We start from the raw sequence: 14,914 nt of genomic DNA on the forward strand, positions 1-14,914 counted from the left end.
TGGCATTTGGATCATCTACTTCATTTAAAGGCAGAACCATACTTTACAATTCTCATATACTTGGGGCTTCCTAAAATACTGGGAATGGGGAAAATACTGAAACTGAGCAGCATTATTGTTCATAAGTTCTGCTTTATTAACGTGTTGGGTTTAACTGCTAAAATACAGATAAACCTCATCACCAGAAACTAACGTATCTATCTCCCTGGAGGAGAATTCTTTGTTTGAGTGCTTCATATGGCCTGAGTCAAAGTGAAACAGTTGAGGAAATGATGTAATAAAGGCCTTTAAAAGGCTTTTTGTGATTTCCAGCTGCAGGGAAAATAAACAACCCACATAACAGTGCTGTAGGGAGCACAACATCCAACATCAGGTAATAACAGCAGCTACTTACAGACCTGTTTGCAGAGCACATCCTGCTACCAGTCGTAGTTGAACAGCGTTCAAGGAGTCCACAAGTGCTTTTGGTGTCTTGCAGTCTCTCTCCCACTTGGCCATCACCTGGAAGCCTCCCACCCCCCGTCCTTCATCCACTGTGGAAAAACTGATTTTAGGAGGAAGAGGAAAACAACTTAACCTGGAAATAACGCAGAGGTTTACAAAAGGTGTAGCTCTTAACGTGGGAGGGAAAAAATAATGACAGCTTAAAGCAAATAATGAAACACATCATCTCAGCGCAGAACTTTAGGAACAACACTTGCCAATTTATATTTTAAAGTTGAATGTCTTTTAACTAGAAAGCAAGTGGGAAAACTCATGTTTGCCCCCTAATCCAACAGTCAGAGAACTATACTTGGTTTCCAGAAGAATAGTAAGGAACTTGTTATTAAATAACTGTCTGCGAAGCACCGCATGCGCCAAAATGTGCCAAATCCACCTGAAAGCTTAAAATAAATGAAGATAACATTCCACAGTAAAGCTTCATATGAAATACCCAATTTTCATAGCAAAAGCAGTCTGCTTCTTTTCCATTCTAACGGACCAACAGCCCCAAACACTGATGTGAGAGAAAACTGCTGCTGATACACAAAGTCTGATAACCTTTTCTCTTCATCATCTGCTCCTGAGGAAAAAAGCACAAACCACTGGATAAGCTCAAAGCAAAAACTGTAATAAGTCAGAGGTGACTGTTCATACTGTGTTGCCTGTAGAGCTGCAGTCCTTGCCAAGCTTAGCATCACACCTCCTATTAGTTTTTGGTGTCTAAACCAATGCTAGAAATTCAAACAAATGTTGGATTGCCTTATTACTGTTAAAGCTCTCTACCTGTTTGGTTTGAACAGTATGAACTTCTAACATACAAAGATGAATATCAGTAGCAGGACAGTAGAACTCAGCTGGTCACCGTGACTTCATGTACTCACACTCACTTTTGATATAATCAAGGTTAGGAATTATTTTCTACTTAGAAGTAGGAGAAAGATGACCTTCACCCAGTATGACTTGCAAACTACAATGAGAAACAGCTTCTACCTGTGCTGTTGCATTCTGCTGTTTAAGTCTCCCTTTTCTCTGACCTACTGTCGGACTGCAATTCCTCCACTAAGACAAGTATGTGAGCAGAGTCTCAGCTGGTTTGCTTTTGAACCAGATAAAAAGTTGCTTACCCTTGTAACTGGTAGGTATATAAAAACACTGACCAGTTACACTAACTGTATCATAATCAAATATATGTTTGCATAATCTGCAAGTTCTCAGTAAAGCTTGAGGTTGAAGTCATTAAATACAGGAGGTAAATACCTTCCAGAAGTTAGTGGTCATTTATTATCTAATACGGAAACTTGTATTTTGTAGGTAACATTCCACTCCTAACACTGAACCTCAGCAAATCCTCTTGTGTCATTTTTAACCAATCCCTTCTTCCATCGGGTTCTAAAAGGAAAAAAAAAAAAAAAAGGATATATTTAGAAAGTCCAGTGTAGAGTGTTGAATTAAATACCCATCATCTTTGGGAGCAGAACACCAAAGCACTGGGTAAGCAGCCCTTTATAGCTCAGGGGGTTTCTGACAGAGAAGCACAAGATAAAGCACTGTTGCTCTTGTTGGATCTCTAACAATGATCACTGCATAGTCTTGTTTTTCTACACCCTCTCAGTACCTTAAAAGTGGTCATTAACTTCCTCCTCCCCGTCCTATAGCAGGTAAGTGGCAATGTTTCAGCGAAGACTTACAAGTCTTCTTTTTCTCAGACTGCTGAAGAAACAACAGAATTTTGAAATATGCTCCAAAAAAACGTATTTTGTTGTTATACTTTAATGAGCAAGTGAGAATCTGTACCTCCATACTCGATCCGATTGATCTAATGGACTGCAGCACAGAGACTTCACCGCTTTCCTCAGCTGCAGGAAAAACTGAATGTGAAGCAGGTGTAGAAGGGGGAGGCAGGTTCGCTGCTGCAGAAGGGCTGAGCATTGGCAGTTCTCCACAAGGAAGTCCATGCTGACATTTTGCTTTATCCTGGGCTTTCCTAAGAGAATGCTTTTAGGATAGAGAAATAACGTTTAATTCCTCTGAGAACAGCTTATAGAAAACAAATCAAACGCTGTTTCACTGTGTTCACTTGTTTGTTGTTGTTTGGTGCAATGTTTTCCTTATGGAAATTCTCACAAAGCTCCCACTGATTTAGATTCTAACCCATTTGTTGCAGGGTTTGGAGGGTGGGGTTCTGCTCCAGACCCAGTGAAGACAATTGGTTTGGGGCAGACCTAGTAAAACCAAGTAATCAGCTTAAGTAAAACATCTGTTTCTAGCTAACAAGCTCAGTCTCACATATTACCTCCTCAAAGAGGACTGTCAGTGCTTCCAAGTAAATATTACCTCTCGTTGAGTTCCCTTTGAAGTTTGCCACAAACGCAGAGGTACTTGTCCTACTGTGTTTTCTAGAAATCTTACTTTTTTCTGTGCGGCCAAAGCTTGTTTATCAGCTGCCCTAAAAAGTTTGGGAGAAAAAGAAGAGAAAAAGAGGAAAAACGTCAGTTCTGCCTTAGATGAAGTTTGGACTCGGTGCAAAGAATTGTGCTGACCGGTATTTCATTGTATTGAAAAGCAAAGTATCAGCACTGTAAGCAAACTTCACTTCAATCCACTTGAAACAACAAGCACACAGTGTTATTCCACCTCTTGATCTTAGTGTTCAAGATTGAAATGATTTGAAGTCACTTGCCAGAGCTCCTGAAAATAAGGATGCTGCAGTGCTTGATGGGCAGCAATTCTCTCGTCAGGATCGTATTTTATCATTGCATACAGGAGAGTTAATCCCTTAGCAGGTAAACTGTGCGCCATAGGAGGTATTCCTTTTCCTTTTTTAAAAGGGAAATGAAAATTCAGAATTGTTGACCTGTGTTAAGCAAGTTGAGAACAGTTACTCATAAATAAGGCACAGCAAAATTGCAACTTACAGTAGAAAAAAAAACAATCCGAGTTAGGTAATCATTTGGTAGGGGTAAGTAAAACTTGGACAAGTTATGTCATTGGCCTTAAGCATAGTATGGGGCGGGGGGGAAGGGCCACATAAGATAGTTGTAAGCTCAGATTTCTTTTGCTTTGCCTACAAGGATCACAAATGTGTGACGGTCTCTGGGGAAGAGCGGCATTAAGAAGGCACCGCTCTTTGGACAGCAGCTGTCACAACAGCAGGAGAATTTTGTGGCGGTTCCCTGCCCAGAACAGTCCCAGCTGTACAGTCGTACTGAGCATATTGAACAGCGATGAGATGCATACTTACTGCTTGAACTTGTTGAGGGTTCTGTTGGCAGGAGTGCCGATGGCATCGTGGATTTTTGATATTTGGTCCAGATCATTAGATCCAGGAAAGAGAGGCTGAAAACTGCAAAGTACGAGTTTGGGTTATGAAATAGAAATGTATAGTTGTCCTTTCCACACATAAGGACAACATCCCTCCTTGTGAAAGGTAACGGATGGAGGATTTTGTTTTCTTCTAGCAAAGTAGCAGATCCCAGAAAACAGAGCGTTTTCCTCCTTTTAAGACAGCAAAACCAAGCAGTCCCTCTCTCTGTATGCACAAAGAAATACATATTTATAAGAAACATTCCATTCCTACACACAGGTTCTTTTCAGGCAGCAGCACTGGAGAGATGGTAATTTGAACTACATTCCTGAGCTGATCCTCAGTTAATATAAAACTTGCAAAGAGTCCTTGAAAACGTTGTTATCAATAGAGCAATCTGACTCAACAAGTTAGGTCCACATATTCAATTCATGCCTGTGTTCCCTTCTTCCATGCAGGCAGAGCATTTCATTTGACATGTGATCTTAAGAAATGCTTCTTCCTTCGCACCACGTGGTTCTTGAAAGTAAAACATTCATCCTCCTTTGTAGAAGGGAGAAACTTCTATTAACTCTTGGTAAATTCAATCCGACAGCTGCCTGCTCACCTCTCTGAATGCCTTTGTAAAGCTTGGAGAGGAAGAAGAAGAGATTTGATTCCTGTTGCACAGCTCTATCTCACAGTCCAAGAAGGACTGGGAGTATCTTTTGTGTGACTGACAAAAATTGTCCAAAATGCACCATCTCCAAGTGTGAAGCTACAGCTGAAGGAGCAACAACTGCACAGTCCACAAAAGGAAGGAACTCTGAGCAATGCAGGAACCCCGGCTTACGAGGAGCAGAGAAAGGGAGAAGACTTGAAAGACAAGTGTGGCCAAGTAAGACTAGAAGATTCTTGCAAAAATACGGTCTCAAGTGTAAAGACTTTGGCAAATGTTCAACAGCAAAAACTGCAAGATCCTCTTCAGAAGAAACAAACCTGTCCATAGCTTCCCTCAGCCTGGCAAAGCTGCACTCTTTAAAATCCAATTACTTCCAAGGAGCATTCCCTGTTTCTTTCTGAGCACATCTATTAGGTTTCTGATAACGTGCAGTGGTTGCAAAGCCGGAAATTTCCTACATTAAGCTAAAATGAGGAGGAAATCTCTCGTTTGCAGTGTGTAATTTTCTTGCAGAACTTCAACGCGCACCAATTCCAACCGAACTGGGAAAACACAGCATTTCTAAAACATTTGTTCCCCATTTACTTTGCAAGAGAACTACCACGTTTGGGATTTTTCTGTTAACAGTTTTCTGACCGAACGAGAACAGTTTCTACAAGTTAGCAGCCAAAGCATAAGAGTTGTCATTTAATGCGATGGCAGCAGCTGCGCTCGCCATGTGGAGGAGGAAGAAAGAAGCAAAGCAAATGTTACCACTCCTGGTTGCGTATGAGAGGAGCAGTGTGGGAGGAGAGTGGAGAACTGCTGCTGTTGCTAAGGCACTGAGAGACTGGAGGAACAGTCACAGTGGTTTGTAGTTTTCCGTTTTCTGAAGCCCAAGGACAATTTTGCTGTGTTATGGTTTTCTCATCTTTGATAATCTATAGGCCTTTAATCTATTTTTGATCTGAACGCTTCCCTCACCAGAACCCAACCTGAAAATATCACAGGACATAAGGGCCTGGCATGGCACAAGGGTCTTGAATGAACCATTTCATACACCAACTAGGAAATGCAGGGAGTGCCTCCTCTCATCTCCCATTTTCACAGAAATCACGAAAAAAGGGGAAAATTTGCCATCAGGTGTATTAACAGGGCTGAGGAGAACTAGTGATAGCCGTGCTGGGACTTGAGCCGTACTTTAGAGACAGGGCAGATGAAGTACATCCCTGTAACATTCAGTATGAAGGCAGAGGTGTGGGACCAGAGACCAGTTCAACACTGTTATTCTCCTTGTAAATATTTTGTATCAGGTATGAGGTTTTCCCTCACATCTTGCTGCTTCACTACTGGCACAATAAGGTGAACAGTGTGCCAGACAGGGGATGATTACTGCCTCATCAGCCCTGCAGACTGGTCGTGCAGTGAAGTGCTCTTTGGAAACAAAGAGCAGATTACTTTTACCATGTGCTCCTTATTTCAATTATTTACCTTCGATTGTCCTGATAACAATAAACAAGACCCTCCACTGAACACGGTACCTTGTGATTTCATAGAAAACACAGCCAGCGCTCCATATATCCATTTTGTAGCTATAGTAGCCATTTGTAAGCAGGCATTCAGGTGCTCGGTACCAGCGTGTGGAGATATATTCTGTGTATGGCTGCTTTGAGTATATCATCCTACAGGATCCAAAATCTGCCAACTTCAGGGTATTCTGCTGCAAAAATAAAGTATTTTGAATTTAGAAACACAGAAATATTCAGGCAAGGATTTTCCTGAGACATATGAAGTAGTCGCCATAAAAGAAATCACAGATTACTTAAAGAATACCATTTCAGAAAGCCCCAGGGGAGTGTTATAGCAGTGAAACTGCATTTAAATAGCACATAGAGCCAAGAGATGAAGAGATTTGTGTCCCATAATATGCAGAAATGCCTTTCTCTACATCATTAAAAGATAGAGCTAAGAGTTAATTGAAAAGCATATGGACAATTACTGAAAGGAAGGCTGCTAAATAGGACATCTGGATTAAGTTATTTTCTTTGACTTCTTGTGTTTAGCAGTGGTAGAACGGATGGTTTCAGCTTCTCTTTGCGACAGTTCTCTCCTGTATGCTTCTATGACATAAAAAAGGGAAAAAAATATCTCCAGAAAATAACATTTCATCAATTGGATCTTAAAATCCTTGGTTTTCGGGCATTAGCAAAATAACATTCTGAAAGTGCTGAGAGAACAGATTCCAGTGAAGAAATCTGCAAGCTCCCTCTTCTGTAGGGGTAACTTCCACTACACTCAGAGATTAAACCTAGAAAGAAAGATGCAGAACTGAACCCTGTTGCTTGTCTCTATATCAACACAGCGGAAAATATACATCGATACATGATTAAGGAACATTTCCAGGTTGGCAGAGAATCGTCATAGAATCAAAATGGTTCAGGTTGGAAGGGAATTAAAAGATCATCCAGTTCCAATCTCCCTGCTATAGGCAGGGATACCTCCCACTAGAGCAGGTTGCTCAAAGCCCATCCAGCCTGGCCTTGGGGCTTTGACACGTGGGCATGGACACAGTGAGGCTCTCACGTATCTGATCTACCTCAGGTTTGTGCCAGTAACAAATCTGCTTGTTCCTTCATTCCTACAGATTAGGACTGAAGCATTAGAGGCAACCTTTTATGTGATTTATATAAATTATATAATGTTTATATTTTTATATATAATATAAATAATATAATGCTATCATATTACAGTCACTTATATAAGTATAAACATTACCTTTATTAATATGTTTTCTGGTTTCACATCTCTGTGAAATATCCCATTTCTGTACCAATATAAACACATCAGAGAGAAGAGTTCAGTGCAAAGATAAATATTATCAATGCTTCCATTTAATTGCAAAACAAACAAAACCCAACCAAACAAATAACCATAAAGTAACTAACACTTCCATCAGCCTCACCAACAGCAGAGTAAAGAAGTAATTTTAGCAGCACAGTGGGACAAGAGCTGCAGGTATGGGAGAGGGGAAAGGGGAGTGGAGGAAGGGGAGGTCAAGCGTTCCACTGTTGCTCTTGTGTAGTTACAAAAGGATGGGAAAAGCCCCCACACTCCCAGAATTGCTTCCTGCAGCTCCTCTGGCAGCAGCACTGGCCACCAACTTATACCTGGGCGATTTCTTTTTCTCCCCCTGCAGCAGTCTGCTGCCTCAGGTACTTGTATGGATCTGCTCAGCAATGACCCTGACATCAGTGAATGATGCATTTACCGTGAAGGTTTCTTACCTATGTATGTGATCGAGAGATTTGCATAACTGGTACATGTAGTTCTTTATTTTTTTTTCAGGTAATGGCTTTCTCCGTCCTAGAATTAAATTTCAAGTTGTACAGGTCATTTTTAGCAAATGAGAGAATACAAGGAAGGACTCTTCAGCTTCCAATAATGCCCTGACATTACATTTCCAGTCACACTATTTTGTCTTTAATAGCTACCTTTGTAAGCCATTTTCCACTCAAATTCAGGCATATTTAAATTTCAGTGAAGATCAGAATAGCTGGGCTAACATAACTGTCAGCTCAGCGGTCTGTAAACAGCCTTAACTTTTACTGCCTGTTTTCTTCCATTATCTGTGAGTTCTGATGGAACTCCAGTATTTCACTTCTAAACGTCTAAATAAGGCAGCATTAGGAGGCTGCACTCGTTTTTCCTGGGGGCATCTTCCCCACCTCTCTCTGAGCCTTATTTACTTCCTCATTTTAAATGACCAAAGTGTTCTGGCTGACACCTGTGGCATCCACCTGCTTTGACAGCCACATTCGGGATTCTACAAAATGGGTGTTTTATAGTGAAAAACGTTCACTGAAAAGTGGAGAAGTGTTACTGAGTGGTCTTTAAAACAGACTGGAATAACTGTCAAATTGTTTCATGTGGTGCTGACCTAACAAAAGCCTCTTCAAATCGCATTTTTTGTGTTATCTAAAGCCATTTTTTTGGTAGTCAAGGTTGTTTCCAAGTTGTCATGTAAAGTTCAACTGCAGAAACAGAGGAACATTGGCCTGACTCATTAGAAACCTTCTGCGTGCATCCATGCCCTCAACAGCTGGGTAGATGAAAGAGAGTAAATCAGTACAGCACAACATTCCACTATAAACTTCATAACATGGAAGAGCGAAGAGAATGTAATTAATTCCACTCTGTCTACACGAGGAGAGTTTGTCTGTTTAAGCATATGCCACATACCTTTTATCAGCTCATAAATATTCATATCCATAAGTTCACATATCAGTGAAAGGCAGCCAGCTTTTCTATCACTGGAGAAACAAATTAGGAGACTTTAAACTAGAAATAAAATGTACATGTTGATTTGTATACAGCCTAGAGAAAAAGCAATTTAACCAGTACTAAAATGGACGCTTTCAATTGATGCTTTCATGTTTTCCAGCTTAGGCTGTGACGTTTCATACCTACAGTTTGCACTATCCAGAGTGTCTTTTGCAAAATGTAATGGACTTACTCTGTGCAGGTATTGGAATGCTTTTGTTTTGAGCTACACAACACTGTTCAGTGTCAAGAAATTTCCAGTTAAATTGAAGTGATACAACCTTACAACGTGGTAGGAAAAACATTATGTCATATATGAAAATACCTTCTTGCTTGAGTGGAAATAACTGTCTGACTGGACTCTCTGCTCACAGCAGTTTTAAGTACACAATTCTATATCCAGCACTTTATTTTCCATTTCACTGCCCTGCAGAGGCAAGTATCTCTAGGTCTTCAGTTTTTCTAAGAGATAATTGCATTAAAGCACAGCTTTAAAGCGAGCTGGTTGGCCATCTGGATTACACTTTATTAACATCACAGCAACTGAAGCTGAGAATTCCAGAGAGCTGAGCTGCTGATATGACTACCAGCTTCTCATGTATTATTTGCTACCTACAAAACGTTGCTGCCAAATAGCTTGTCTGGATCCCCACTTCAAACTGCCAGGCCAAACCAAGATCAACAAAGAACCAGGGTGATATTAACTGATTATTTATTTCAGCAGATAAGCTTTGAGCATGCCAAACCAAGAGTCTACAGCAGACTCAGTGTTGTGTAGTTAAAGTAACTCACTGAGTTTGGGACATGGGTTCACATCATCAGCAAGTATTATATGTTATGACATGAAGTTTGGGTGTGCTAGAAATACATCTCGCCTGTCGTCTTAATACGGATGTTGAAGTGTTTTTCAGGCTGCTGCAGAAGACAGTAAGCTCTCATTTAACAAAAAAACACGATGACTTCAGAATTTGACAGATCTGCTATTTTTTCTTTCTGCTGGAATGAAAGGCTGGCTAAGCTCCCACAGGTTGCCTCTAGATCCAGAAGTTACCACATATTGCTTGAACAAAATAAGGAAGAAACGAACAAACCATACTTACAAAACAACTTCATGTAACGTAAGGATATTAGGATGTGGACTCAACCTCCTCAGGGCTTGTATTTCACACAGGCTATTCACTTGTTCAATACTAAAATTGAATTAAAAAGAAAAAGAGATCAGATTATAATTGTCCTCCCCTGCCATGACTGTCTGAACTCGCTCCACTTTAGTCTGAAACTGAACTTTCAAATGCAACATCAGATAAATTGCCCGCTTTGTTTCTTTATGGAACAAATCAGTAATCAGCAGATTATTGGCTCTACTCCTCCTTGCAGTCCAGAGCAGCTGGACTTACCTTAACACGATCAGTCATGTGCTGTGCTCCAGACAGCAGTTACTGTGCAGCTGGGAGGAATTTTGTGTCACATAATATGATGCTGTTCATTCTGAGCTGGTGTAGCACACATACCAATTACTGCTCAGCATGATGCTGGAAGTGACAGTCTAGCCTTGCCAAATTTAACATTTAAAATTCAGTTTGGATGTTGAGCAATTACATTATACAGCAATATGTACTATTCAGCTGTTGGTTAATTATTCTGTTGCTCTCCTAGACGATAATAAACAACAAAACTACATGCTATCAAACCTCTGAGGAGGTAGGAGGAAACAAGGAGTTTGTACACTGTTAAATGGATCAGAAGAGGAGACATAAGCTTTTCCATCACTTTAAAGCTAAGCATCAGATCATAATTTCCTAATCTGAAACCAGGAGAAATGCTTTGAATGGGCTTGTTCTGTTTAAAACACCTGTCTATTGCCCAAAGAGTTTACCGAGAGAATTTGTCAGTCAATTCACCAGAGGGTTAAAGGCCTAAAAACATTAAAAACATACTATATGAGAATACAAGTTGGCTTGTTATTCCCTAGCACTGAATTGCAAACCTCCTGACGCTTATGGAGCTGAGCAGGTAGTTTCAATACTCTTTTGATCATAAACTGGACAAGTCTGGTCAGTAGTAGGTAATTTATAAATGACCCAGCAGTTGTCCAGCTTGGCTGAGAATCAGAAGTCACATCATTAACTGGAGATATTTGGGTTCTTTTCTGTCTGTTAGAGCTCACAGTAATTCTTTCACACTTCCACTTTTCCTTCTCTAAAGCTCTGAGACATACGGTGAAGTTTCACTAAAGAGCAAACTGCCCTAATTCACGTCTTCTGTACAAATGTGTCACTCCCACTGCGATCAGGAGGAAGTGAAGGGATTTAAGTGAGAATACAAGGTCAGTGACCCAAAAAAGCAGAGCTGGGTGCATGTATATTTGGAGAAGAATGTCAAGTGAATGTCTCTGCTTCCACATGGCCCCTATTTTTCTTGTTTCACCCTCGATCCAGCAGTGGTCAGGCAACGTTTGCTACAGTAGAGGACGTCAGTTCAAGTACTCAAGGAAATAATCCCAATGCCAAATAGAAATGCCCTTCATGACAAGAAGCAGAGATCTCTTCCTACATTGCATGTAAACCTTTTTACTACATGAGTATTCAGGAACCTTCACTTAATGCTTATTTTCCATTTCCCCACTACATTTAAATAGGATACTCTGCAGGAATACAATGAATTACGCATACCTTTTAAAGTGTTGTTTCATGCATTTACACGCATAGTACTTTCCATCTTTAAGACTCAGCATCTTCAGAACATCAGAAAACGTTCCCTCTCCTATCTTACAGACTGGTCTGTATTCTAAAAACAAAAACATATTGTTTCAGTTTACAACAGAAATTGTTATAACGGCCGCGCAGTGATCCATAACAATCTGCTAAATTCTGACTACTGGAATCTTTTGTTTAATAAACGCTTTTTATTCTGTTAACACATCCGTTATTGGAGAGGAAATATAAGGAATAACAGAAAACAACGTTTTGCTGCTCGTATTACATAAGCTTATGCTCCTAAAACACACAAATCCAAACTCCAGGAGTAACCTACTGCCTCCTTGCTCAGATATGGAGCTCTCTACACAGCACTTCTTGTCCTTTCTTTCTGTTGCAATGCAAAAGTAACTGAGGAACGCATTGATGCTTTGTGTCTTTCAGCAATGTATCATTTCCTTGGAAGGGAACCTTGGCATTGTTTCACTTTTTTTTCTTTTTTTCAAAGAAAAGTAATTACTGATTTTAAAGCTTTATTCCCCTATCAGCTCCAGACACGAGTTTTCAAGTAGGCCAAGAATAAGGCTTTTCTTAAATGTTCTCAGTCTTCTGCTCTCCTTCAGAACTGACATTTCTCTCCTCCTTTATTCCCCTCCAGCATTCTAATCAACTCTTCTCAATCCTGCTGACTGCTTTTCTTCACCCACCTTGTCCTCCTGTTCCCCTTTATTTATAGCACCCACCGATTCTATCCTTGATAATTCTTCCATTTATTCTATCTGCACAAAACCCAACTCTGCTTAGCTCTATGCTACTGTTGTTTTTGAGCTAGCCTTATTATTTGAGAAAGATCCAAACCCAGGGAGGTAGAGGTACCTCCTCTACCCTATTCAGCCCCTCTGGGGAGCTGAAATACCAGCAGTAGAGCAGTAACTCCAAGGAAGATTTATATAATTCTCCATAAATTCAAACAGACTTTTCATTTCCTACATTGTTTCCCCCCAAACTCACAAATTAGGCCTTCGAATTAGAAAAAGAGAGAAAACAGAGCAATTTAAAAACAATCATGCAGTCTAATGCTCTCTACGCAATTAAGTATGGAACGATTATTAGAAGCAGAAACAGAATTTGAAAACCATTATGGGTAAAGGAGACAATGCCAGGGACTCCAAGGTGTGGGTGAGACCACGGGGTTTAGTACATGTTTCATTTTGCTTCTGGTTCTCACTGCTCTGTTCATTGTTATAACAGCCGTGTAAAGGAAGCTCCCATGCAAACAACAAACACCTGAGGAATAACACTGGAGAGCCATCCTCACCAGTAACAAGAACGACAGCAGAGACCAAAACAACTGCAAGCAATTGACTGAAGCGCAGAATCAGAAATGAAAATCGCATTAGTCAAAATGGTCTGGGTTTTTTTATGCATAAAATTAGCATGTAAACTCTCAACAAACCGACTCACTGAAGATGGGAGAGTCTCCTAGGGAGGAAATGGGAGAGCAATCACACAACAGGTTATGGTTTAATGAGAAACTGAGAGGAACTCGAACATTATAAGAATAATTGCATAAGCGATTTTATAGATTGAGAAGAAAAACAAATTAGACTTGCAGTGTACCAGCGATTTCATACTAATTTAGAGGTTAAGTCCACAAGCCAAGATTTATGGAGATTTTATCCTTAAACATTCACTTCCACATAACTGATACCTCAGAAGATGGCAACTAGTCTATAGGGGAACTGGTGATTGGGCACCTGGTGAAGGGGGAGCTGGCCCAGGAAGGACAGTGCAAGAGATTCATCTGTAACTCACTGTGACTGCAAGGGGTGGACACAGGGCTCATTTAAGGGCTTCCCTTGCAAGGAAGAACATTTCCTGTGTGAGGGCTCTCTGTTAAGAAGGAGGGGTCTGTAGCCAGAGACCTTCATCACCAGTTGGGTGAGTCAACTTCTTCCTAAGTATGATTATCCCTGGTTTCTTTTTAATGGCATCTGTAGCAATCCTGACACTAACCTTTCCTTCCTAGCTATTTCAGCACATGTAGAGGTTAAGGCTTCAAATGCTAGAGAAGGCAAGGAATAGGGAAATGGAATAAAATTCCATATAAGTCAATAAAATAAGGACTAGGAAACATCAGAGGTGTGGCCATGAGAATGGCAGAAGAGTAATACTTCACTATAAAGGCAGAATGGTGTATGACAAGCTACAGAACCCAGAAGAACAATTAAAATGATGAGCATTTAATAGACATGGGCCCAGATTCTGCATCTAGAGAGCACAGAAAATCACAGCTTGGAACTAAAGAGTCTATTGTGAAGTGACTGAAGAGACAGCACTGCAACAGTCAGAATGAGACACTTTGTGAGCCTGCCGTGATGCTGAGGAAGAAAAAGGCCTGGGGTTTAGATGCAGCATTCAGGCAGCTGGGAAGGAAGAAATAAGAAATGAAGACAGCAATGGGAATGTTGCCTCCAGACACGGTTGCAAGGCCATGACATCTAACTGAGGTACTCGGTGCCTGCAGAGAGCGTGGGGTGTGACATGGGCTGTATGCGATGCCGAGCAATGGAAGGCATGGCTGGCAGATTGTAGTACGAGGAAACTTTGGCTGGGAGGCGGGCAGGGCTGCTCTGCAGGAGCAGGAAACGCTGCTTATCGGGCTGTTGGAGAAGGCTGGGCGAGCAGAGCAGCGTTATCCGTGTAGCAAGGGGAGGAAACCTCGGGGCTGCGGCCTCCGAGCCCCGCCACCGCCCGGCCCTTCACACGGCGCTGCGGGCGGTACCGCCTCACAGATACCCGAGCCCACAACGCGACTCGGAGGATCCTCCCGCCCTCGGGCCGAGCGGGTCCCGTTCCCCCCCATTCCTGCATCCCCTTACTGTTCATCCTGCAGCCCCTTACTGTTCATCCTGCATCCCCTTACTGTTCATCCTGCAGCCCCTTACTGTTCATCCTGCAGCCCCTTACTGTTCATCCTGCATCCCCTTACTGTTCATCCTGCAGCCCCTTACTGTTCATCCTGCAGCCCCTTACTGTTCATCCTGCAGCCCCTTACTGTTCATCCTGCATCCCCTTACTGTTCATCCCGCATCCCCTTACTGTTCATCCTGCATCCCCTTACTGTTCATCCTGCATCCCCTTACTGTTCATCCTGCAGCCCCTTACTGTTCATCCCGCAGCCCCTTACTGTTCATCCTGCGCTGTCCCGCAGCTCCCCGAGCCCTTCGTGCCGTTCCCGGCCGGGCCCTCAGCGCGCCATGTTGTATTCCCGTCTCCCTGGTAACCGCGCACGCTCCGTCTGCCCGGCCCGGGCCTCGGCCTTGCGCAGGCGCAGGAGGAGCAGCGGCCGCACTGCCCCGTACTGCGCGTGCGTAACCGGGCTCCGTTCGCAGGTCACGTCCCCCAGCGCAGTGTTGTGGTAAAGGCTGTTGGGGCGCTCCTGGAATAGAGAGCTGTCAGAGTGATGCT

At 41.9% G+C, this 14,914-nt stretch overlaps 2 protein-coding genes across 10 annotated transcripts in view; one reads left to right on the forward strand and one right to left on the reverse strand.

Moving 5' to 3' along the window:
- The window catches only part of WDR20 (WD repeat domain 20), a 62,014-nt gene extending 57,736 nt beyond the window's left edge, over nucleotides 1-4,278 (forward strand). Inside the window, exon 4 of the mRNA XM_085549451.1 lies at nucleotides 4,246-4,278. Within this exon, the coding sequence (XP_085405577.1) occupies nucleotides 4,246-4,263 (18 nt within the window). The 3' untranslated portion in view covers nucleotides 4,264-4,278. The remainder of the gene's footprint in view (nucleotides 1-4,245) is intronic.
- Nucleotides 113-14,731, reverse strand: MOK (MOK protein kinase). Of its 9 annotated transcripts, none has more exons than XM_085549458.1 (13): nucleotides 14,634-14,731; nucleotides 11,420-11,534; nucleotides 9,848-9,937; nucleotides 8,667-8,737; nucleotides 7,712-7,790; nucleotides 7,203-7,251; nucleotides 5,969-6,147; nucleotides 3,725-3,826; nucleotides 3,164-3,337; nucleotides 2,818-2,929; nucleotides 2,278-2,478; nucleotides 2,099-2,190; nucleotides 113-1,872 (listed from the first exon to the last, which is right to left on the reverse strand). In XM_085549458.1, exons 1-12 carry the CDS (start codon nucleotides 14,638-14,640, stop codon nucleotides 2,113-2,115), a joined length of 1,257 nt encoding a protein of 418 aa, XP_085405584.1. In that variant the 5' UTR covers nucleotides 14,641-14,731; the 3' UTR covers nucleotides 113-1,872; nucleotides 2,099-2,112. The 9 variants fall into 9 exon arrangements, with proteins under 9 accessions (XP_085405584.1, XP_085405587.1, XP_015720936.3 ...); XM_085549461.1 differs by having other exon boundaries at nucleotides 1,738-1,872; nucleotides 2,099-2,193; nucleotides 3,164-3,299; nucleotides 5,969-6,144; XM_015865450.3 differs by having other exon boundaries at nucleotides 1,738-1,872; nucleotides 2,099-2,193.
- Nucleotides 14,732-14,914: the final 183 nt, after the last annotated feature.

The sequence above is a fragment of the Coturnix japonica genome, chromosome 5 (assembly GCF_054131305.1).
Source record: "Coturnix japonica strain WE chromosome 5, WE-NBRP24, whole genome shotgun sequence".
Classification (NCBI taxonomy): domain Eukaryota; kingdom Metazoa; phylum Chordata; class Aves; order Galliformes; family Phasianidae; genus Coturnix; species Coturnix japonica.